Consider the following 24,751-nt stretch of genomic DNA (forward strand, 5'->3'; position numbering starts at 1 on the left):
AGATTGATAAAATTAAAATTTTTAATTTTTGAATGCATTCTTAATGAATGCAATTTTAATTAAATCTTTGAGCATCAATATAATAAAATTTATTTATTATATTTATTTATATCGATAAATGAAGCATTATGTTATTATTAAAAACTAATCGAATTATTAATTTTATTTTCTAATACTTGTTAATAAAAATCTACTATCAATTATTTAATACTTATTTAAATTTTATACATATAATAACTTTATATCTATATCATTATTTAAAAACTTAGCAATAAAAAGAAAGGAGAAAAATGGAAATATAAACATGATGCACAAAACAAAATGATTGGGCAACAAAAAGCTCGTGTGCCATATAATATTAAAAGTTTGTATTATTTAATTACAATTACTATTTTTAACTATTTTTAACTTTTATTACTATTATTATTATTATTATAAGATTAATAAAGATTAATATATTGTGTTTTAGATTACTATTGAATCGTGGAGCACCATATTTGTTATTTTTCTACTGAGTACTAGAATGGCAAATTTAATTTGAAATTGAAACAAGAAATAATAAATTTGAGATATTTCAAAACCATTATTTTTATTGTTATTATTTAAGAATATGGAAAATATCTTCAAAATGAACAAATTCATTTTAAAGCAATTGCAATTTTAAATAATCTATGAATTCAAAAAATAATATATACAATACAATAGCGATGGATACATACTACTAACGAATCATCGAGATTGAACAAGTAGTTGAAACAATGTGTGACTCGCCAGCGGCACGTAACCAACGCTATTATCATGGCGAGTGTATGCGTTCCCTGATTGGCCAATGTTTTTCGTTAATAATTTGTTAATAAAGCTGAAAAAAAAATTTCACAAATGAAAAAATTGCTTGAAATCACTTTAAAAATGGCCAATTAAACTTTATCAATTGATTTTCCGAATGTATAAAAAAATTCATAGCTTTATAGTTAACTATTTATCAGACATTTTGTAAAATGACATTACTTAAAATAATATTTTTACATCATTTTTAATGAATTATTCCAAACAATTATCAAATCTAGATCACATTATCTGATTATTTAAAATAATCTTACCTCAGAATACAAGCACAAGATTGACAGATAATCACTTTTGTATCTGTTATTATCTATTACATATACCTAACACATTCACACATGAATTTTATCATATTTTATCAATTTTATATTATTAATATTATTTTATTGATAAATTTCTCTAACAAATTCAAAAATCGAGCAATTTCTGCTATAGTGTAGAAGCAAAATAGAGCTAGTCATGGGATATCATCAAGGAAGTAATGAGGCAACCGTGGATGTCGATGTGATAGTGTCGAAGGGGCCAGAGGCAAGTGGTAGGCAGCGGAAAATAGCGGTACAAAAGATGCATGGTGGTGGCAGAATGGGGGACAACGAACAATTCAGGGTCCTCGTAACCGGTTCTATATAAAAGCACATGCTACATCAACAGGAGGAGACATTCTCATCGAGTAATCGGGACGGTGATGACCAAGACATAAGGTCATCGAGTTACGAATATCACGCTGTATACCCTTAGTTCGTACTTTTCGCCACTATCAATTAGTGCATGATCGATTATACTTTGTTCAACGATATTCACGATATTATACATAATCAAAGATTGATAAAAATTTAAAATAAATCGAATAAATTCAACAATATTGTTTGTTTTAAATAATATCTGGAAAATATTAAAATTATGATAAATAATCGTTGAATAAAAAAAAAAAAAAAAAAAAAGAAGGAAAGAAGTGATCGTGATCGAAGCAAGAAGAAGAAAAATTTATCCTCGTAGTTGAGGATAAGAAGAAGATCAACAAGAGCAAGAAAAAAATCATCACGAAAATTTCTACTAAAAAAAATCTCTGAAAGAAGGAATAAGAAAAACGAACAGGAAAAAGTGTATCGTGATTAAATCGGACACGAAAAAGTGTGGATAGAAAAATAAAAGGAAATAAGAGGAAAACGTGAAGAAACATTCGAGAAAAATACCGAGAAGAACTTGTACGTGTTGTAAATATGCATACGCATATTCTGCACTCTTAGGTAAGAAATCGAGCGGATGTCGGAGTGAAAGTCGATTATCTTCTAAATTCGATTGGTCTTTCGAATATTCTACTGGCTCTTATTTATACCGTATAACTTGGTCAAATTTATTTCTCGATCACGAAAAACAGAAAGTAGACGATTAGGCAACGAGAGAAACCGCCTCTGAGGTAAGCGAAAAATTAACTGATTTATATTATTTATATTCTTTATACTTATTTATAGTATCCTATATAGCATTTCAAAATATACGGGGAAACTGATAGAAAAATGGTACATTTTAAAAAAAATAAATTAAATTCTAAATTTATCTCAATAATAATTCTATAAAGATGAAGTAGAATATTCAATATATCTTGAGAGATAAAAAAAAGATAATTAAGATTTTGATTAAGAATAGTTTTAATTTTTTAAATTTTAAAATAAGATATATTAAATTTTTAATATTAAAATAAGATATATTAAATCAATGTTTAGAAATGTTTGACGCAGTTATTTAATTTTTTTATTTAATATATATTACTTAGCGTTTTTCTTCACGTGACGTAGAATTTGAGTAGCTGTACAAGCAATTTTATCAATTATAGTTTTCTAACGTTAGTTATTAATAGTTCTACCGTAATATTAGTATATAATATCTGCATCTTATTTATACACTACATTATCACTTTTATTTGATCTTTATACGTATATTACTTAGAATCTACTTCCAAGAACTTCTATTTTTCTTCTAAGAAATTCTAATTTTTAAATATACAATTATATTGTCACATTTTTTTAAAAAATAAGTTGATTGAATAAGTTAATGATGAAAATCGAATATTATGATGAATATAATATAATAATGATATAATGAATAAAATAATATAATTTATATTTTAATTATAATATAATTTATAAATATACAGTAAAATATTTTTTAGCAGTATGTTGAATGAATGAGAATTTAATTAATATTTGATTAAAAAATGATAATAATTGATTGATGATTGAAAGAAATATTTTTAATTAATCTTTATTGATTAAATATTGATAAATATATGTATATATCTTATGATTTCTTTTAATTATGAGTATCTATCTTTAATTTAATTGTAAAATATTAATTAATTAAATTGAATCAATTATTCGATTATTATTCTTATTAATACTGATTTAGCGAATATTGAATAGAATTAATGATTGAGGATTATATTCAAATTACCATAATTATATTAATTGAAATCTACGATTCAATTTTTATTTATCCAATATACATATAATAAAAATGAATAGGATATTTCATAGAATCGGCAATTCGAGCAATAATGAATTATTAAAATCCTATCATAAATTTAATATTTGATATTAATATTGATATTACTACAAAAAAAAAACATAATATTTGAATAAAAAAAATATTGGGATATTGGAATATTAGATTTTTAAAAAAAATAGAAAGCTTTATGGCATCTAAAAAATAATAATCTTTAATATAGAAGAAATAATAATATGAAATGACAGAAACGATAGAAAAATGAAAAGACATGAAAAAAATAAATTATTTAAATTTAATGAATTTTGAATTATTCTATTTTTTATCTATTTTTCACTATAAAAAATAATTTTAAAAAAATAAATATTTTAAAATGAACCAACTAATAATTCATTCACATTTCATTATATTTCGTATGCATTCCTTAATCTTAAAATATTTTAATTTATATTACTTTTTAATTATCATTATTTCAATTAATTATTTTTATTTTTATTTATTCATATTAATATTAATTTATAAAAATTGTCTTCGAAAATTGTCCATTATTGTAATTAGTTAATCAATATAACATTGTACGAAAAAGATTTATTAATTTGATAAAAAAATCTATAGAAATCTCAATAAACAATTATTTAATATAAAATTATTGAAACAAAATATATTATTAAAAATTGTTAAAATTAATCGAAAAAATCCTTTCGAAAAACTCTCATATTATTCATTAAAACAATGAATTTCTCTTCATATACATATGTACATGTATATGCATTATATACGGGCAGATACTTTCATACCTGTGGAACGTATATTTTTCATTTCTTTCTAATGGTTACAAAATGTATAGCCGTTGTGTAAGAGTTTCACGCGTTTCTTTACTGCATCGTCGGTATGAATATAAAACTGTAACGATCACGTTCACGATTAGAAAATTGTGATTCAACAATAGAACTCTTTTTTTTTTCTTTTTTTTTTTTCTCTTTTTTTCATATTTCTGATATATATAAAGGATAACGAATAGAATAAGAACACGTAGTCGACTTCAATAAAAAATTAAACAACCGTATGAAATACGGTGAAAAGAATTGTTGCATTCTGTAACACAAGAATTGCTAAACTTTACCATTGTTATACCTATCTGGGAAAGTTTCAACTTTACTTGTGAAATAATTTTAACTTTGTGCAATATCACACTTTTTTAAATTCTACTTTGTTATCATTATTATTATATAATATTGTATATATTATACAATGTATTATACAATATTATTATATATGTTATATATTATAGTATTTATGTAATAAATATTATAATAATGATAATATATTGAAACGCATTCTAAAATTTAATAATATATATAATATATTGTTGTCATATTATTGTCATTGATAAGAATATAAAAGAAATTATTAGACAATTAAAAAGTTGAAGATTCAAGAAACATTCACGAATTCCGATTTATTTTTTATCTATTTATTTTTGAATTCTCCTGATTCAATTAAGCATCAGTATTTTATTGATTTTATTGAATTATTTAAATTTAACTTGATTGTTCTCTTTTCTAATTAACATTATGTTAATAAAATAAAAGATTAAATATTTAAATATATTAAAAAAATATACACATAGCATAAAATAATAATAAAAATAAATATATCAATAGAAATTTTTTTAAAAATAAAACATTACTTAGAAAAAATTAATAAAAAGAAAAAAATATAATATAACAAAAAATATCAATTTACTAAGAAAAATCAGTAAAAAAGAACGATTAAGAAAATGATCGAATAATTTAAAATAATCAAAATTTGGCGGGAAAATTCAAAATACTTAACTACACTAGCATTTATATAATAACATTCGAAACATATAATTTAATCAAATACACTTTCTCTCGAAGCATCGCTATTAAAATGTCAAAGATGAACACCCACTCTCGACTTCAGACTCATCTCGAGTTATAATCGAAGAATAAAATCGAATTTTGTTAAATTGACAAATCGAAGGCCGATATCGACTTTCGCGCATAAAACCCAATTATGTCAAGGTATATTATATACAAGTAACTTAAAGTCAGTATATATTTGTACATACTCTGTTTCTTGTTACATCGAAGGTTACACATCAATCATCGCTATCGAATGCGACAGAGCTTATTACATATTAATTTTCTTTGTTAGATGTGATGAAATTAGAAGTGAATGGTTCCGGCATTATTTGCTTCAGTTTTTTATTTATCTCACAATACACCTGTAAGATAATAGTTCTTTTCTGTATAATTTCCAGCGGTGAATTTAGAGGCGTTTTGAAAAAATTTTTGAGCCTAAAAATTATCTGATTTATTATTATTATTATTATTTAAATTTAATAAGCTCCTTGTTAATTAAAGAAATTCGATAATTTTTTAATTATACAAAAAAATATTTCAAAACAATTGTTTTTCCTTGTTAAATAAAATATGTTACATAGAACATTTATTTATTTTTCGAGATATATTGTAATATTATTGAATCTTTTTCAATTTTATTACGAAAATTTTCATAAATCGAAATATCTATAATTTATGTAACTGATAGTATAATTAATAAGACAACTCTATATGTAAAAATAAGTAAAAAAGAAAGAACAACATTTTTTCGTTCAAAGCTTCATTTTCTAATAAATTGAATTTGAAAATTTTTCAAATAGATACAAGAAATTGAATTTCCGATTAGATACGAGTGAATTATTCGTAATAGATTATTCTATATAAATAAATATAAAAACAAATAGAAAATTTTAAAAGTTTCAAGGAACATATCCTCAAAAACTTGTTACATCCTAATAAAATCGAAAAGAAATAATTAATGCTCACATTACTAGTTTTTTATTCGATTGATTTTCCCTATAGGAATTGTCAATCTTTCGCTAATTGAGAAAACATTTGGGATAGATTAGCTGTGCTTTATTTGTCGTTTGGGATTTGAGATTCTCATATCGATGAATCATGTTTGCGATAAATGTTTATTAATTGCATGAGAATTATCGGAATCAATCATTTCTTTTAATGGAATGTGTGTTATTATATTAAATTATCGATAAATACTATAATTATGATAATAGAATTAGATAAAAGATACAAATTTTCAATATGAACTAAAATTTTCTTATTAAATTTTCAATTCACATATATAAATAAATTCATGCTTGATAAAATTATTCAAGTACTTTATATTTTTATTTTGATATCAAATTTTGTACATTTTATACATTATATTTTATTATATAATTAGTACGTAATATTATTATTTTGATATTAAAAATCATGTCGAATATTATTTTTTCATATTTCGTATTTGTTATTTCGTTATTGTATATGAAATTCTTAATACAGTGGAACCATCATTAATTCGTTTCTGAAAGACAAACGAATATAAAATCAAATTTTTCCTATAAATTAACAAAAAAGATAATAATTGATTTTCGAATTTAATTAATAAATAAATGAAAATTTAAATAAATAAAAAATTGTTGATTTGTTAAATTGTTTGATAAACATTTTGAAGCATTTTGTTGTCGAAAAAATGTGATGAATATTTTATTGAATATAGAGGAAGACAAATATATATAGGGTGTCCTAAAAATGTTGATCAATCACGAAACACGCAGTTTAATTGAGCCACGACAGTAGCGTTGGCACAAACAATTCCACGCGATATATCTCGAAGAAAATGTATTGAACGTAACATATATTTTTTTATCGATAAAAAATTACATATTGAATTATATCACGAATAATAAATAAATAAATAAATATAATAATTTAACACACTTTTTTCGAGATATGTTATTTGAATTTGTTCGTGTTCGATTGGCGGTACATAGCCAACGCTACTGTCGGGGTTCGATTAGACTACTCGCTTCGTGATTGGCCAATGATTCATTGACAAGTCGTGACAAATGTTTTTGCAAAGAAAAATCTTACTTGAAATTATCTCAAGAATCTCTATTAATATCTTTCTAATATTTTTGGAACATTCTATTATATAAAGATTCTATTCTATAAAAATTTTGACATTTATAGCTTCATTAAAAGTAATATTAATTGTTTGATTCGACAAATATCTTGATATATATTGTCCATGAAAAGATTGAAATTATTACAATTAATTTATTTGATTGATATTAATAATTCCTTTGTTTATTTATTATTATTATTATTATTGTATTCATCAATCATAATTTTTTGCACTAGTAGAAAAATGTTCCTTTCATATAATATATGTTTTAATGTAATGTTTTTCAAAAATCTTATTCTTATAATTATATATATTATTAATGTTATAATATATATTTATATATATATATTATTAATGTTATAATAATAAACAATAACTAAATGATAAAATAATATTCAAATTATATTCACTTTAAGCTTTAATAATTGACTTTCAACAAATTATTCAATAATACATTATCTCTATTCTTAAGTGCTAATTTAAAAATTAGTATAATTACTCATATTCAAATAGTCATTCCATACATTTTAATAATTTAATAAATTAATAAAAAATTTTGTCTAGTGCAATAATAATAGTACAAATAAATTTCAAAAGATTTTTAAAATAATTATTTAATTTTTCTTTTATACATATATTATTTTTAAATAAGTCATCAAAATTTTTTGTTCATTTTTTACTTCAAGAGACTTTTTTCTTAATTCCTTTTATTCGTAAATGATCGAAAATTGTAAATGATAGAAAATATCAGAAGATGTTTCACATTAAAGTTTTATAATAATATATAAAATATCGAAATATGGGAAAAATTTTTCGAAAAAATTTTTTTTGGAAAAATTAAATTTCATCTTTCTCTTTTTTTTTTTTTGAAAAGTTGTACTTTTTTTCAAATGAATAAAGTTCTAAAAATTGAAATAATAGAATTTTTATCGATAAATTAAAAAAAAAATCATAGCAAAAACTCTTGTTTTCCATTCGCGTTAATTTTCTGTTTCTTATTTTATAGAGAGTGTCATTTTAATCGCAGACGAAGAGAAATAAGTCGATAATTACAAATTTAATTGAAACTGTTTTGTCAAATATTAGAAAATACAATCAAGTTTTTATCCTACATTTTATCCTATATTTTTCAATTATTTTTGAATATACAAAAATAAAAAATCGTGAACAATGCAAAAATTTTGAATTTGCAGATGGGCACTATACTTCAACAATCGGTGTTAAAAGGCCGACAAAGAGTTACCAATAGAAAAGAAAAAAATTTGCTTCATGAATTATTCACTCAGACAGCAGTAAATTATTCCAATCAACTGGCAATCTATTATAAAGGTATTTATCAATCATATTATTGATCATAGAAGAAAAAAGAATCGTATGTAAGAAAAAATAGATACAAGAGTTCCGTAAGGTGTAAATAAAAAAAATTAATTACTTTCGTGTTAATTTATGAATTATTTTTTTTATTTTCCTACAAATTTAATAATATTTAAATGCGAACAATTTAACAGAAATCGTGATTCTAATTATTCTAAATATCGTAGAACATTCTATTAAATGATGCTACATAGCAATATCGAAATTATTTCCTGTATTACGAGTTCTTGGTATAAATAACTTAACTACCTTAACACTATATATAGCATAATTTTATGGAATTATACTACCATTATAAAATTTTTATATCATGATGATATAAAAAAAAGTTAACTGTTTCAGAAGTTAATGGTTTCAGAAAAATTTTATTTATACATACGATAATTTTTAATTATACATACTATAATAATGATTTTATATTTGTCAAAATTAAAAAAAAATATTTTAATAACTTAACGGATTAAACATAAGAAAACACGATTTAAAATATTAGATATAATATTAATAATTAGTTTAATATTAAAAGAATAAAAAGATTATAATTATTCTAAAAAAAAAATTTTTTAAAAATTAACTTTATATGATTCCATAATAAAAATTATAGAAAAATTAGAATATCTCACTTACTTTGATTTTTAAATATCGTGAACGAAATTTTGAATAGTTTTTCCTATATATATAACTATATAACTATATATATAATTATTCAACTATAATTTTGAAAATATTTATAAAAAAAATTGTTACTTTGCATAAAATATCTCCAATAATTATATAAATTATATTAACTCATATTATTATAAATATATCATAATTAGTATTCAAAATAACGGGTGATCTAATTTCACTATACTTATCGTAGATGATAGATCCTTTGGATCAAAATAAAATATGAAAAAAACCTTAAGTTATATATCAAACATTATAACTTTATTTAAATATTGCTTTATTTTATTTTCACGTTCATTATTCGAAAAATCCATATTCAATAAATAAATAAATATTCAAATTCGGGTTGGATATATTTCAAACTTATTAAAAATACACGGGGAAATATTAATCAGTTCTTATTATATACATGCTAATTATTTCCTACATTTATTAGCATAATGTGAAGATATTTACAGAAATATATAAACGAAATATATATAATAATAATAATTTCTTTTAAAATATAATAATTAAATAATAATAGAAATCTTTTTCAATATATCTTGAAAATCCAAATAGCAATTATATGCATGCAAAAAATTAATTCAAAATCTTGTTTTTTTTTTTTTCCTATTCGTGTTCTCTACATATTAAAAAATTATCGAAATCGATAAAAAAGTTCCTTTTCAAAATAATTACTGTATTTTCTCTTAACTCTGTTCATAACTCTAATTTAGTTTCGTTTTTTCAATTTAACACAGATGACAATGACAATCAAGAATATGTAATTTCTTATGAAAAATTGAACGAGGTAACCAATAAATTGGCCAGAGTTTTTCAAAAACTTGAGAAACCAGAAGGTACATCAAAATCATTTGTAGCGGTATGCATGAAACCCTCACATCAGTTACCGACCGTGCTGATTGCCATATTGAAGGCCGGTATGGCATATCTGCCCTTGGACGCAGAATTCCCTATGACCAGGATGAAACATATTCTAGAAGAAGCAAAACCTTTTGTGGTGGTGATCGAGCAAGAAGGTAAATGCGAGATCTTTCTCTTATAAATGATTTTTTTAACACCTTGTAAACTAAGGTTTAAATTCCTCATTGAATAATTTTTAAACGTTATTTGAACATATACTTACTAACTATGGAGAAAAATAATATTTATTGAAGAATCAATTGAGAAAAATCGATATAAAGTTATTATTCTTCTTATATATATGTTATATATTTATTATATCTTGCATGTACGTTATATCTTTATATTATGCTATATTTAGTATATTCTCTCTAAAGTTCATTATTTTTTTGCAAGATATTATTGTTTTATTATTTTACTGTTAGTTATCATAATAAAATAAACTATAAAAAGTATCTAAAAATACAAAAAAATTCGTTTTACATTTTTTTGCAGTTAATGTCTTCCTCCATAGTTAGACAGTATAGAACCTGTTAAAAAAAAAACTTGGAAAGCAAGGGTATGTATGCAAATATTTTTTGAAATATTAACAATGAATATAATCTGTAAAATTGTTGAAAATCTTTTAAACGACTCAATAATTTACACATGATAATATATTTAACAAGAACGTATTGATTTTTATTCAAATTTGAGATAGAACTTGTCGACAATCCATTTACAGCTATAAATTTAAACAAATTTGATCTTATTTTAAGTTCGAAGTAAGATTTAAATTATTACATTACATATTCGATATGAATTCGAAAACAAAATTTCATTTCTCATAAGAAATTATATATAAATCTCATTCTCACCTGCAACGTATTCTTTGAAACGCAATCATGAAAATATCTGGATAAAAAGGAGAGAAAAAAGAACAGAAACAAAGAGGGAAAAAGTACATGTAGATCCGCTTGTAATGTACTTCGAAACGATTTTTCCTTCGAGCGTAAACGGAAGGACCTTGCCGCCTATGCAGATCACCGTGTTGGATCTTTAAGGCCGAGAAAACGAATCGATCCCTTTCGATTCATGTCTGAAAAACTTCCTGAAACTTGTTAACATCTATTGCACGGTGTACATTGTATTTCATAGTCGCATTAATTAAACTATTTCTAAGATCCTTCGATCTAAATGTTGAGGGACAAATCAAAATTCTGCCAATTAAGGACCATGTGTGCAGGCGGCACAACCGTAATGTTTACTGTAAAAATAAGAAAATCAATTTTTCAATCTCATTTTAAATTAAATAAATTTTTATTATGAAATTTTTATTATTATTAGATTTTGAATTTTTACATTACAAATCAAGTTTTGATGTAAAAAGAATCTATCGTTGATCTAAAATTTTTTTATTTTTTTAACTCTTAAGTATCCAAATTTAATATTTTATATATATCAACTCAGATTTTCCGAATTTGAAAACCTTAAACCTTATTATAAGAATATCAATGTATAAATATATTTTAAGTTTCTAAAAAATATTATTTTTCAGCGGATTTGTCACTTTACGAGGGAACAAACACGATCACCTATGAACAATTGTTAAAGCAATCTAAAAACGAAGAGAAAGAAAATTTGAAGATTGAAGAAGAAGATCCTGAAAGCACCGCCATTGTTTTATATACTTCTGGAAGCACAGGCATACCTAAAGGTAATAATAATTAATGGACTGAGATAGCATTATTTTGTTTTATGTAATGCAAAATTAAATTGTTTGTAATTTAATTCATATTTTTGTCAACTTTTATATTTGTCTCAATTTCTAATCTCTGTCATCCAAAAACCATTCATTATGATCAAACTGCAAGACATTATTATTCAAATTATTTATTTTTTCTTCCATTTTGTTCTTTTGTTGCTCATTCTTCGTTCTTCTTTTTTGTATTATTATGATTTTTTAAAATAATTATTTTTATCGTTTTAAAATATTAAATTTTCTTAATCTTTTCTTAATGACAGGAGTGCTTCTACCACACGCGACTATATTGAATCGATTGGAATGGCAATGGCAAGAATTACCTTATGCAAAGGACGAAAAAAATTGTATTTTTAAGACATCTTTGACATTTGTGGATAGTGTATCTGAAATTTGGGGACCTTTGTTGCAAGGACGTACACTGGTGGTTGTTCCCAAACATGTTACCAAGGATCCAGAGAGATTTGTGTCTGTATTGGAAGAACATAAGGTAAAAAGTTATATATTTAAAAATAGAGTTATTGCAAATCTTTTATCTAGAAAAAAGAGAAATAAAAGAAAGAAATCCATATAAAAAAAAAGAATTTTAAACAAGAATAAATAAATAATAAAAAACAAAAAATAAAAAAGAAAAAATTAAAAAAAAAATAAGATATTTAATTATTACAAAAAGTTTTGTAACTTTAATTTCTGATTTTATTAACATTATTATTATTTCTGTAAGATTAGAGAAATAGTATTTGTATCATAATTGTGATACTTATTTTTTATTAATTACAAAATTTTATTTTTCAACATATTTTCTAATAATTTCAATACAGTTTCTAATAATTTCTTAATAATTTTATAATAATAATAATAATTTCAGATAATTTCAGAAATTTCATTTTTTATGATCTCTAACTTTAATTCATTTTAAAAAAATTTCTTAATATTATATATTACATAATATTTATAGAAATTTATATATTTTATATTATTAATATATATTATTTTATAATCTTAATAATAATAATAATAATAATAACAACATTAAAAATAATATTCTATATTGTATTATTTTATATTTTTATATTATTCCTATAATGTTTCTATAATGTAACTTATCTTAATTACAAAATATTGTTCTTCAATACATATAAAATAATTTCAGATTCAGCGATTGGTATTGGTCCCATCCTTATTGCACTCAATGTTGATGTATCTCAGTTTACAAGTAAGCAATATACCAATTATTACAACACATAAACGGATCTTAGATCATATCATCTCACTTAGACGCTTCGATTAAACATGTAAATCCACGTACATTCTTATTAAATCTTTTTATCTCTTATATTTTTTTCTTTATGACTTTTTATGCTCAGACTATTTCTAACCATCTTCAATAAAGATTAATATACCAGATATAATATACATCCCTTTCAATAAACGCAATCTTTATGTATCAGATTTATTCACAATGCAAGCATTTTCCACGTTACTTCGAAATTCACATAGGATTCTCATTTACATTATTATGAAGAAAATAACAAGATAACAGAAAAAAAAAAACATAAAAATTAATTACATTAAAAAAAATTAAATTAATAATTTGTTTAAGTTTGATATTTTATCTATTTAATTACTTTTATAAATATGAATTAATCTTGAATTTTCGAATCTCAAAACTATTTGATATTGAAAACTGGATAAATAATAAATTTTAGATTAACATTAGATTATATATGTAATTATGATTTTATCTCGATTTTAACTCGTTGAAATAATTTATATAAAAAAAAGTAAAACATTATTTTTATTATATTAATATAATATTATTATAATTATATAATATTATTATATAATATTTACTATTAATTAATTAAGAAATTTTTATGAGTTCGAAAATTTATTAAGATTTTAATAATACCTGACAAAAAATAGATAAATACTTATCTTCTCTTTAAAATAAATGAAATGGAATAAAAAAAAAATATTTTGAATTTCGAGAGTTTCGAAAGTTCTGAAAATTTCGAGAATTTCGAATTCTAAATTTCATTAATCTAAAAATCAAATTTCCAGCCATTTCTAATTCATATATTTCATAAAATCATATGATTTATATTTAATTTAAAATTTATATTTTTATAGTATATTTTTGAATTTATTCAGTTTTTTTTTTTACTTTTAATTCAGTTATAAAATATTAATATTATTTAATTTTTTAACAGTTCAATTTTATTTTCATGTTTTATGTATAAATAGCATTGATCGCCACACATAAAAAATATAAAATGGAAATTAAATAAAAAATGGAATATAAAGTATAAAAAAAAAAATGATACATATTGTATTATAAAAAAATAAAATTAAGTATGGAATATAATATTTCAAATATATAAATATATATATATATATATATATATATATAGTCATTTTTGACATTTATTGCATTTCCATAAAACAGAAAATAAATATTGTATTTATATTCAAGCGTAAATGACAAATAATATTTGTTTGAGATTTAAATATTAAAGAAAATAATGTAATATAATTACTTTTTCAATTTATTTCTTACTGTATACTTAACGATTCAATAATTTACATATTTTAAAATTAAATATATCTTTTAAATCACGGTATTTGTCGAATAATAATCAATAATTAATAAATTTAGCTAACTCAATATTCATCAATTATGTTTAGAACAAGGATAATGTTCTACGTTCATTAAGACTTTGGGTATGCTCTGGAGAGACATTACCAGTTTCTTTAGCGGATCAATTCTTCGCCACGTTTGAGAATGACAGTAAAATTTTAGCAAATTTTTATGGAAGTACAGAGATCATGGGGGATGTTACCTATCATCTTTTGACCAATCGGAAGCAACTACAATTGACAGAAAAAATACCAATTGGTAAATGGAAAATTGCAATTTCTTTTCAGAAAATATTCATTTTCAATTTTTCTATTATATGATTATTGAAAACATCTTAGCATATATCTTAGTAAATATTTTTTAATTATTTATAATAATAAATTTAGAATTTATCAATTATGTCTATTAAGTTCGAAGACAAATGAATAAAATGTCTAATTGCAGGAAAGCCATTGGACAATTGCGTTATTTACATTGTTAACAAAGAAATGCGACTAGTACCACAAGGAGAAATTGGAGAATTAATAGTTGCTGGCAGAAACCTTGCAACGGGCTATATTCACAATAATGAATCCCGCAAGTTTCAAGACAATCCTTATGCGATCGATTTAGGTAAAAATATCACCAATCTTCATTTAAATAACTTATTTTGTAATTATTATCGTTTTTTATTTAATTAACAACAACACATAATTTAATGGATTTCCTTATTCATTTTTTTCAGCAGCTACATAATAATTTTAATTAATAATAATATTGTAAATTAATAAACATAATAAATTTATTTTATTAGTAACGAGTTATTAATCAAATGAAAATAAGAAATAACAACAATAATCAACAATGAACTAAATATATACAATTATAAGTATAATTATCAATAAGAAAGAAAATTTTTTGAGAATTATGAGAATCTCTTTTTAATATATTATTTTTAATATATATATATAGTTTTTTTTTATTAATTATTAATTATGAAAAATATATTTTATTATTTAAAACGATTAATAAGAAATATATATTATAAAATATTTATTAGAAATATTTTTTCTAAAAATATATAGGAACGAAAAATGTATATCTTATTTTTATTTATTATTTTTTTACTGAAAGATTTGTAATAAAAATGCATTAATTTAAAAATCTATAAAAAAAAAATAACTTAATTATTTGCATGTTAAACAGAATATTCAAGGATTTATTGCACCGGTGATTATGCCAAAATATCAAAAGGTTTGATTATGTACGAAGGACGTGTAGATTCGCAAATTAAGGTGAGGGGACATCGTGTGGATCTTACGGAAGTAGAAAAAGCAATATCTAGAATACCTGAAATAGATGGAGTGGTTGTTCTTTGTTATAAACCCGGTGAATTGTCACAGGTATTATTAATTCGATATTTTTTTTTTGTCTGATTTTTTTAATTCACTGATCACAATTTATAAGATTTCAACTATCAACTAGATTATAAAAAAAATGATATATCGATTTTCAGAGTCTAGTCGCTTTTGTAACTATTGCAAAAGATTCGTCCACTTGCGTATCAAAAATAGAAACCTTTCTACAATCTATACTACCTGTATACATGTTACCACGAGTTATCATCGTGGAAAATATACCACTTTTAACAAATGGGAAAACTGATCGTCAGGCATTATTGAAATACTATGAATCTTCTAATGTTAATAACGGTAATACATTAATAACTTTAAATTTAATATCATATAATTGTAACATTACAAAAAAAAAAATTTATATTCGATAATCAATGATAGTATTTTAATGTAATGCAAAATGAACTTACAACTTTCACATCTAAAAATCTATTATCAAATTATATCAAATATATATATATATATATAAAGTTTGGAAAATTGTTATATTCAGTTTATACATTTCTTTATTTAGAAAGTGAGCAGTGTATGAATTGTGACTATACTAATGTACTTGAGAAGGATCTCGCCAAGGCGAAAGTTCTGTTTCCAACAGTGGCATCCGTAATTGGTAGTGGAGGTCGTGCAGACATCACGCTTAATGCAAATTTTTACGAACTTGGCGGAAATTCTTTGAATTCGATTTACACTGTGACGAAGCTCCGGGATCAAGGTTATGAAATAGGCATCACAGAATTTATCACGGCAAAAAATTTGGCCGAGGTGCTCGATCGAATGAAGATTAGTACTGAAGACGTGATTTATGAAAATAGTCTTAACGAAGAAGAGCATATCTTTGAAATGTTGAATGATTCTCATAAAAAAGATGTAATAGAGTATGTAAAATTTATCTTAAAAATATTTTTTAAGAATTTGAATTAAATATAAAAAAAAGAATATTCAGAAGAATTGTAAATACTTTTAACAGTTTTTGATATGGCAAGAATAACTTTCAATAATTATCATTTTCAATATAAATTATAATATTAAAATAATTCTAATTAATTCTCTATTAAGATTAATATTAGAAAATATATATATAAATTATAAATATAAGAGAAAAAAAAATTGTTTCAGAATTATTACAGAAAGTTTCTACAGTAAAGCAGATTTAGAACAATGGTTAATGCCGGATATAACAAGGGAAGATTATCAAATAATGATGGAAATACTTTGGAATTCATTGGTAGAAAAAAATTTAAGTTTTGTAGTGAAATCATCACAAGATAATAGAACAATAGGAGTAGGCTTGAATTTTGATCTCTGGGATGAGCCTGAATTAATCCTTGATTCCAAATTGATGATCGTTTTCGAATTCTTGGAATATCTAGAGGCGCCTATTAGAGAACGAAAATTACCAAAAGGAAAGGGTCAGATTATTCACAATTTCATGATGACAACAAGCAGTGATTTAAATCCGGCCGAAAATGTAATTATGATGAAAGAGATGGAAGAATATTGTTTGGAATTGGCTAAAAGGAAAGAATATGCTGGCATTTTCACTACAAATACAAGTCCATTAACACAGGTGATAATAAATTTAATATATAAGAAAAAAAAAACACTTTAAAATCTTTAAAATTTTTTCTTATTAAAATTTTTAAATTTCTGTTAAAATTTTCGCTAAAAATAAAGCTTAAGAGTCACACTTTTTATTATTTTTACTAGCCTTTTAACGTTTTAATAGCTTTAATAACTCTATATTTGACTTTATTAATTTTTATTTAAAAAGAGATAATTTTATTATTATTATCTTTTTACAACAGCAACTTGGAATAGATGTGTTCGGATACGAAACAATGTTGACTTATCAAGTAAATAGGTACAATGCCCCGGATGGTACGAAACCCTTTGGAAAAGCTCCGGACGATCAACTGGCAATTTGCTCGTTAAAAATGATCACTTAATGGCCTTTGAAAATATTATCAGAATATCAGAAATATTAATGAGAATGTAACATGTTGTTATATTACTATCACTTATAAAATAATAAGTATGTATATATTCATTGAAAGCGATATAGTGAAGTCCTAAATTAAAATATAAACAATGATAGCTGCATTTAATAAAACCGCATTTTATGGCTAAGGAAATTTATCAGGGAATTTTTTACCAAAGAAAAAATTAGTTCTAGCGCATGTTGTATGATTTTGAATAAGACTTTTTTATTTCCTTTAAAATATATAGGATTCAACATGTAAACTATTATTAAAGTTTAATATCTAAGCAATCTTATTACCTCACTATACCGCTTTTATCAACGGTATTAATAGCGTCAAATATGATTATGTCTATTAATTTATTTTAATTATGTAAGCTATTTTCTATTTTTATGAAATAATTATTTTGTGAACAATTATCATATGATTATTATTACTATTATGCTTTTATACATATCATAGTAGTACAATAATATTGATAATGAAGTATATAAGTGAATCATATTATTGTAAATATTTTTGTATATAGAATAGTATATATATGATACATAGATATATAATAAATAATATATATATATATATATATATATATATATATATATATATATATATAATATAATGATAAATAAATATATCTTTTGGAAGCTTATCAAATGTAAAAATTTTTTTACGAAATAAATTTGAAAATTTAAATAATTATATATATAATTTTTATTAAAAATTGATGGATTATATAAATTATTAAATTATAATAAATTATAAATTATTAAATAATTCAACAAAAGAAGTTCTCATACCTTATTTTTTTAAACTATCAAAAATTATTTAAATATACAAATAACATTATAATAACATTATAATATATAAAAAAAATAATAAAATAAACTTTTCATTCAATACATTTTTATATTTTCTAGTCTGAATTTCATATTATAATAAATATGAAATTATATAAATATATATAACTATTATATTTTAATGAATATTTATATTATTTATATATCAAAATCAATCTTATAAAATTTGCAATGCAAAATAAACTCGAAAGCACATAGACTATTATCATTTTAGTGTCATTCTCAATGTTATCGATTCTAAATCGATCCAAAATAACTTTGACTCAATTTTTTTAAAATAATAATTATGTGTCTCCAAAACATTTTGTATCCGAAAGAAAAATATTTTTACTGCGTTACTACCATTACCATCATTATAGACGGTTATATTTAATTATTACAATACCATTTCAATAGCGCTATTATCTTATTCTTCTTTCAACTTCGTTCTGAAATATCGACCGGAAAAACAGAATGTTTTTTACGCCCTCTGCGATTTATGGTCACATAGATATTATTTATTTTATTATAAAAAAAAAATGTATATATATATATATATTATCAAAATATTTAATAAGAAATATTTGATAAGATCCGATCAAAGAAAAGAAATATAATTATAAAATTCAATAATAAATTATGACAATGATATTATACATATGAGATGAATAGATATTATAATTTATATTCCGATATATAATATATATAAATCTGAAGATTGCATTGTGCAATCACAAAACTGTATTAGCAATGGAAATAAAAAATTTATAGAAAAAGAAGCAAACTATTTTTTTCATAATATCCTTCTTTTTATCGAATATTTGTTTGAGAAAATATTACTATTTTTTTAAAACTATGAACTGATTAATTATTATCATTTTTTTATGAATAAAAGAATTTCATATATAAAAAGATTATTATTTAATCAGCATTATTAATATTTTATGAATGCTTATTATATAAAATAAATCTATTTTGAAATAATAAAAAATATAAAATAAAAACAAAATTAGAATATATAATATACAAACAAAATGTTTTTTTTTTTTAAAAATATTATGGAATCCATATTGAAATTTTTTCCGTTTTTGAAATTAAATAAGTTAATAATCCGTATGAAAAAAATAAAAATTTTCAAATAAATATATAAAATTAATCGGTTATTAAAATAAAACAATAATCAAGTATAAATTTCATTTTGAAAAATTATTAAATGAATTGAAACTATCAATAAACATCAAATAAATGAGTAAAAAAAAAAATATAATTTAATGTTGAAAAATTGCTAATTATAATAGTATTAAAATACTAATAATAAATAATATATAGCATTTTATTCCTATGAAATGAAATATAAATATTATTATATATAAATTTATTTATTATTAAATATTTAAATTGCATATTTCAAGAATGGAATTTCTAATCAATATTTCTAATCATCAATTTCGATAATATAATGATAAATTGACAATTCATAATTTCGTTATCAAATAACGAATCAAGAAATATAATAAAAATCTAAAATGTAATAATAAAACTATAAAATGTATAAAAAAAATACTTTAAGAAAGCAACAAGTGAATTCAAAGGAAAAATAAACTATCGATAACCTCAACAATAGATAGAAAAAATATAAAAAAAAACATAAAACACTAATTAATTTTATTACAATGATAAATGAATTATTAAATACATAAAATTGATATTAATTTATAAATTAAACGACTATGAATAAAATTACTTACTGCGTAACTGAATCACGAAAGCCGGTTATAACCACACATCCTCTAACGACGACATTCTACATAAGACTAACATCGCGCGCTACAGCTCAAATAACAACTTTCTGATTGGTAAACCAATTCTATAATTAAATCATGCGAAAGATTAAATTCTTGTATATTGTAATTAAAAATATATTAAAAGCAAATAATTATTTATTTATTAATTTATAAGTATTAATAATTTATTAATTATTTATTAAATTTTTATATTTATATATTCTTTTATTATGTCATTTATTTGATTTATTTGTCGATTCATTTGTTTATTAATTAAGTTCAAAATATATATTATATAAGTATCAAAACTTATTATATATAGACTTCTTTATTTTATTATATATCAGTTTCATTTTTTTTAATTTCTAAATTTATTTAAATTACTTATATATTTATTCATACATTTTTTTAGTAATTTATTTGATTGATTTTTTTTCTGTTCATTTTTGCATCAATTTCTTTATTTATCTTCATTTATTTAATTATTTATATATTTATTATTTATTTCTTCATTTATTTATTTATTAATTTATTTAGCAATCTATTTATTTACTTATTTATATATTTATTTATTATAATTGAATTTTAAATATATTTTATATATTTATTCAATTAATTAAAAAAATATTTATATGTATATCATCAATTTTTTAAAAAAATTTATTTATTATTATATTGCTAATAGACATTAAATATTCATCATAATAATGAAATTATTATCATAATTATAATATTATTTTAATTTTTATATTAAATTAATTTTACTAATTTATTTTTAATATATTTTTAATTAAAATAATTAAAATATATATAATAATAATTCTAATTTTGATTATCATTTTTGTAGTAATTTATGAATAATATATATATATTTTTAATTAAATAAATATATAAATAAATAAGTAAATAAGTAAATAAATAAGTAAGTAAATAGTAATAAATGAATAAATAGTGCCAAATAAATGAATAAAGTAGGTTTTTTATATTAAAAGATAATTATTTATTTATTTAATCTTCATAATAAGAAAAAAAAATTATGTTCATTATATTAATAATTTTGAAAATAAAAATTTGTTCAAGATGCAATAAAATTAGAAAAAATTAAGATATGATAAATTGTCTTTAAATTACCGTTTAATTAATAATTAATTGTTTTATAATCAATCATTTATAATGTGCGCAAGTCAAAAAATATAAATTTTTATATACTTTATTTCTTATATACTTGATCTAGATTTCATTTATAGTTTTTATAGTAAAATTAGATTTAAATTCCAGTCGCAATATCCGTCATTAACATTATATCCATTTTTTATACTAAATCGATAATATTGCATGTATACAAAAATAAGTCAAGAAAATCATCTTTAAATTCTTAAGATATGAAAAAATCTTTCCACATCTTGCTTTGTAAAATCATAAGACAAAAAATATTATTATTAGTATAGTATATGTTTTAATTATTATTAATATACCTTATTTATAATTCTATTATTGACATAAAAATTAAGTTTTTTAAATTTTATATATAATATGTATGTATATATGCATGTACATATATGCATATAGATTATGTATAAAAACGTAACAAAAATGTATAAGTACATTATAACAATGTAACAAAAACGTATTATATCTATTGGTATATTCTATTTTTTAATTTTTTTTATCAATTTTCATGATTAGATTAAATATAATTTCTATATCCATTTCTAATGCATCCAAATCTAAATCGTAAAAGATAAATCAAAACTTGATATTTTGTACGATCGATATTTCAGAATATGCAACAAAAAATCTCATTGAATATGGATCTATTCTTACCTTGCTGTGATATTTATATTCATTTCCTATATTAATTTGCAATGGTATATAATTTTGTATAAATTAATTTATACAATTTTTAAAATCTTTTTTCACGAATAAGATCTTGGAAATTTATATTTTTCTTACTAAGAAAAAATGAGAAAATAATTTATCCTACTATTCAACACTTATCTATTTTTAAGAAATTTAAAATTTAATCTATTAAATGTAAAATGTTATAAATAAATGCATATTTATATTGGAATATAACAAAATTTTATTTTTTTATTAATTATTCTATATTGATTTTATTAATTTTGATAACCGAATTTCAATATAATTTCTAAATTCATCACTCCAAGATATCATAAAGCCTTTTTTTACACGATTGATATTTCATTTCGAATGACATTCTCACTTTAACTGAAGAAAGTTTATCCAAAAATCTATTGCCTAAGAAGATGCTATGAGTGTAATATCTATGTTATGGGAGTAGTAGAGAGGAAACAAATTAAAAGAAATTTGACGACGCCATCTACCTGATGATACAACGTACTATGTAATACTACAAAATAGTGGATCTAATATCAGATTCTACGTGCAGAGCTCTTCGGCAACGTTGGATCTATCCTATCCTTCATTTGTACTAATATAATCTGTATGTGAAATATAACCTTAAGAAACGTCAAATTTAACAAGCTTAATTTTAATATGTATCCATAGTATAAATACTTATATTAAAATGTAATGATTACATATTATTTAAATATCTTAATAAAAAGAAATTACTAATATGATGTCTGTTCATTTTAATGTTATTTGACGATTTCATCTATCAATAACATATGTATTTTCGAAATGGCACCTCTTACAGATTTGTTATCATGTAGCATAATTGAAAAAGATTCTAATGGTGATATATTATGGACATGGTCTTATCCAATAGTTTCTGAATCACAAAAAACAGTTGTTGCAAGAAAATGCAATTTAGAAGTAGAACATAATTCTCCCCAAGTATTTGTATTTTCAAGACATAAATATGATTGGTTTTATATACATTGTAGTGAAGTATTTGATTCAGATAAATTACCAAAAGTAAGTTATACAACTTTAAAAAAAACATGAACATAATTATATAGATATTATATTATATAATTAAATAAATGTATTTCAAAACTATTTTCAAAATAGGTGAAGCAATTCGCATTGATTTTATTTGCCAAGGATTTCAATCCAAGAAAGTATGAAGTATTGTCAAGAGTCCTTAGCAAAATGTATTGCAAAACTGGAAAACCAACAGAAATATTACAATTATATTTATCTGTATTTACAAAAGGCTCATGTTCTACTCAAGAAAATGGAACATTTGTCTCTGATGACTTTAATAGTCATTGTTTTATAATAAATACAAATATTAGAGAAATGATTAAAACATTTGAATTAGAAACAATATTGATATATACAGCTCTTCTTCTAAAAAAAAGAATAATAGTCTACCATCATAGTTTAGAACAATTATTGAAATGGATTGGAATATTTCCTGCACTGATGAAACATCGCAAAGTCACTGATAACTTGTTTCCTTGGATTGATTTAATTGATGATGAATTGGCAGAACTAAAAGTATATTAATTTATATAATTAATTACTTAAAATTATTATAAATTTAAACTAATTATATTTTTTATAGGGACAGTCATACTATATTGCAGGCTGTAGAAATAGCTCTATTTCATCAAGAACAGATTTATTTGATCTACTTATAAATATTCCAGCCAGAGAAATTACAGTTGCTTCGCATGCAAAAGGTAAAAGAAAAAAATTAAGTAAAAATACTTTTAAATACTATTATTTTTATAAACATATTATATTAAAATTACTAATTTTTTTAGAAAGCCTAACAATGACAAAAACACACAAAGAAATAGCTTTATTTATGATTCAATTAAGTGAAAATCAATCTTATATAGAAACTCAAATAATATCTGAAATAAATGATAAAACTCAAGATCTATTGAATCAGCTGAAATCTTTAGCTCTAGTTCAAGGTCCTGATGGAAGAAAAATGGTATCAGCGCAAACATTGAAAGAAAAAAATTTACCACCTGCAGTAGAAAATTTTTTAATTAACTTGGCTATAGCAGAAAATTTATTTTTATTGTAATTTTATATATTTTTATAAATATATTCATTTAATTATATTATAATTAAATAAATGATTTCATCATACTTAGTGTAGTACTTTGATTATAATTTTATAAAAAATCTAAAGAATTT

General features: G+C 21.6%; 3 protein-coding genes across 3 annotated transcripts in view; 2 read left to right on the top strand and 1 right to left on the bottom strand.

Annotated features, from left to right (window-relative positions):
- Positions 1-20,651, bottom strand: part of ETHR (ecdysis triggering hormone receptor) — a 103,076-nt gene extending 82,425 nt beyond the window's left edge. Inside the window, exon 1 of the mRNA XM_086912841.1 lies at positions 20,633-20,651. Coding sequence (XP_086768967.1) covers position 20,633 — 1 coding nt within the window. The 5' untranslated portion in view covers positions 20,634-20,651. The remainder of the gene's footprint in view (positions 1-20,632) is intronic.
- On the top strand, positions 1,497-18,832 carry e (nonribosomal peptide synthetase ebony). The gene is made up of 13 exons (XM_012486313.3): positions 1,497-2,260; positions 8,538-8,673; positions 10,131-10,409; positions 11,831-11,989; positions 12,298-12,524; positions 13,188-13,250; positions 14,723-14,933; positions 15,120-15,287; positions 15,861-16,057; positions 16,171-16,366; positions 16,584-16,944; positions 17,186-17,636; positions 17,875-18,832. Exons 2-13 carry the CDS (start codon positions 8,538-8,540, stop codon positions 18,013-18,015), a joined length of 2,589 nt encoding a protein of 862 aa, XP_012341767.3. The 5' UTR covers positions 1,497-2,260; the 3' UTR covers positions 18,016-18,832.
- A 2,539-nt stretch (positions 20,652-23,190) lies between the features above and the next one.
- LOC100865388 (DENN domain-containing protein 10) lies at positions 23,191-24,703 on the top strand. Its single transcript, XM_003693544.4, has 4 exons — positions 23,191-23,569; positions 23,666-24,097; positions 24,165-24,282; positions 24,367-24,703. Exons 1-4 carry the CDS (start codon positions 23,333-23,335, stop codon positions 24,636-24,638), a joined length of 1,059 nt encoding a protein of 352 aa, XP_003693592.2. The 5' UTR covers positions 23,191-23,332; the 3' UTR covers positions 24,639-24,703.
- Positions 24,704-24,751: the final 48 nt, after the last annotated feature.

This window comes from Apis florea, unplaced genomic scaffold (assembly GCF_048593485.1).
Source record: "Apis florea isolate Af1SG1 unplaced genomic scaffold, ASM4859348v1 contig_3493_pilon, whole genome shotgun sequence".
In the NCBI taxonomy this organism is placed as follows: domain Eukaryota; kingdom Metazoa; phylum Arthropoda; class Insecta; order Hymenoptera; family Apidae; genus Apis; species Apis florea.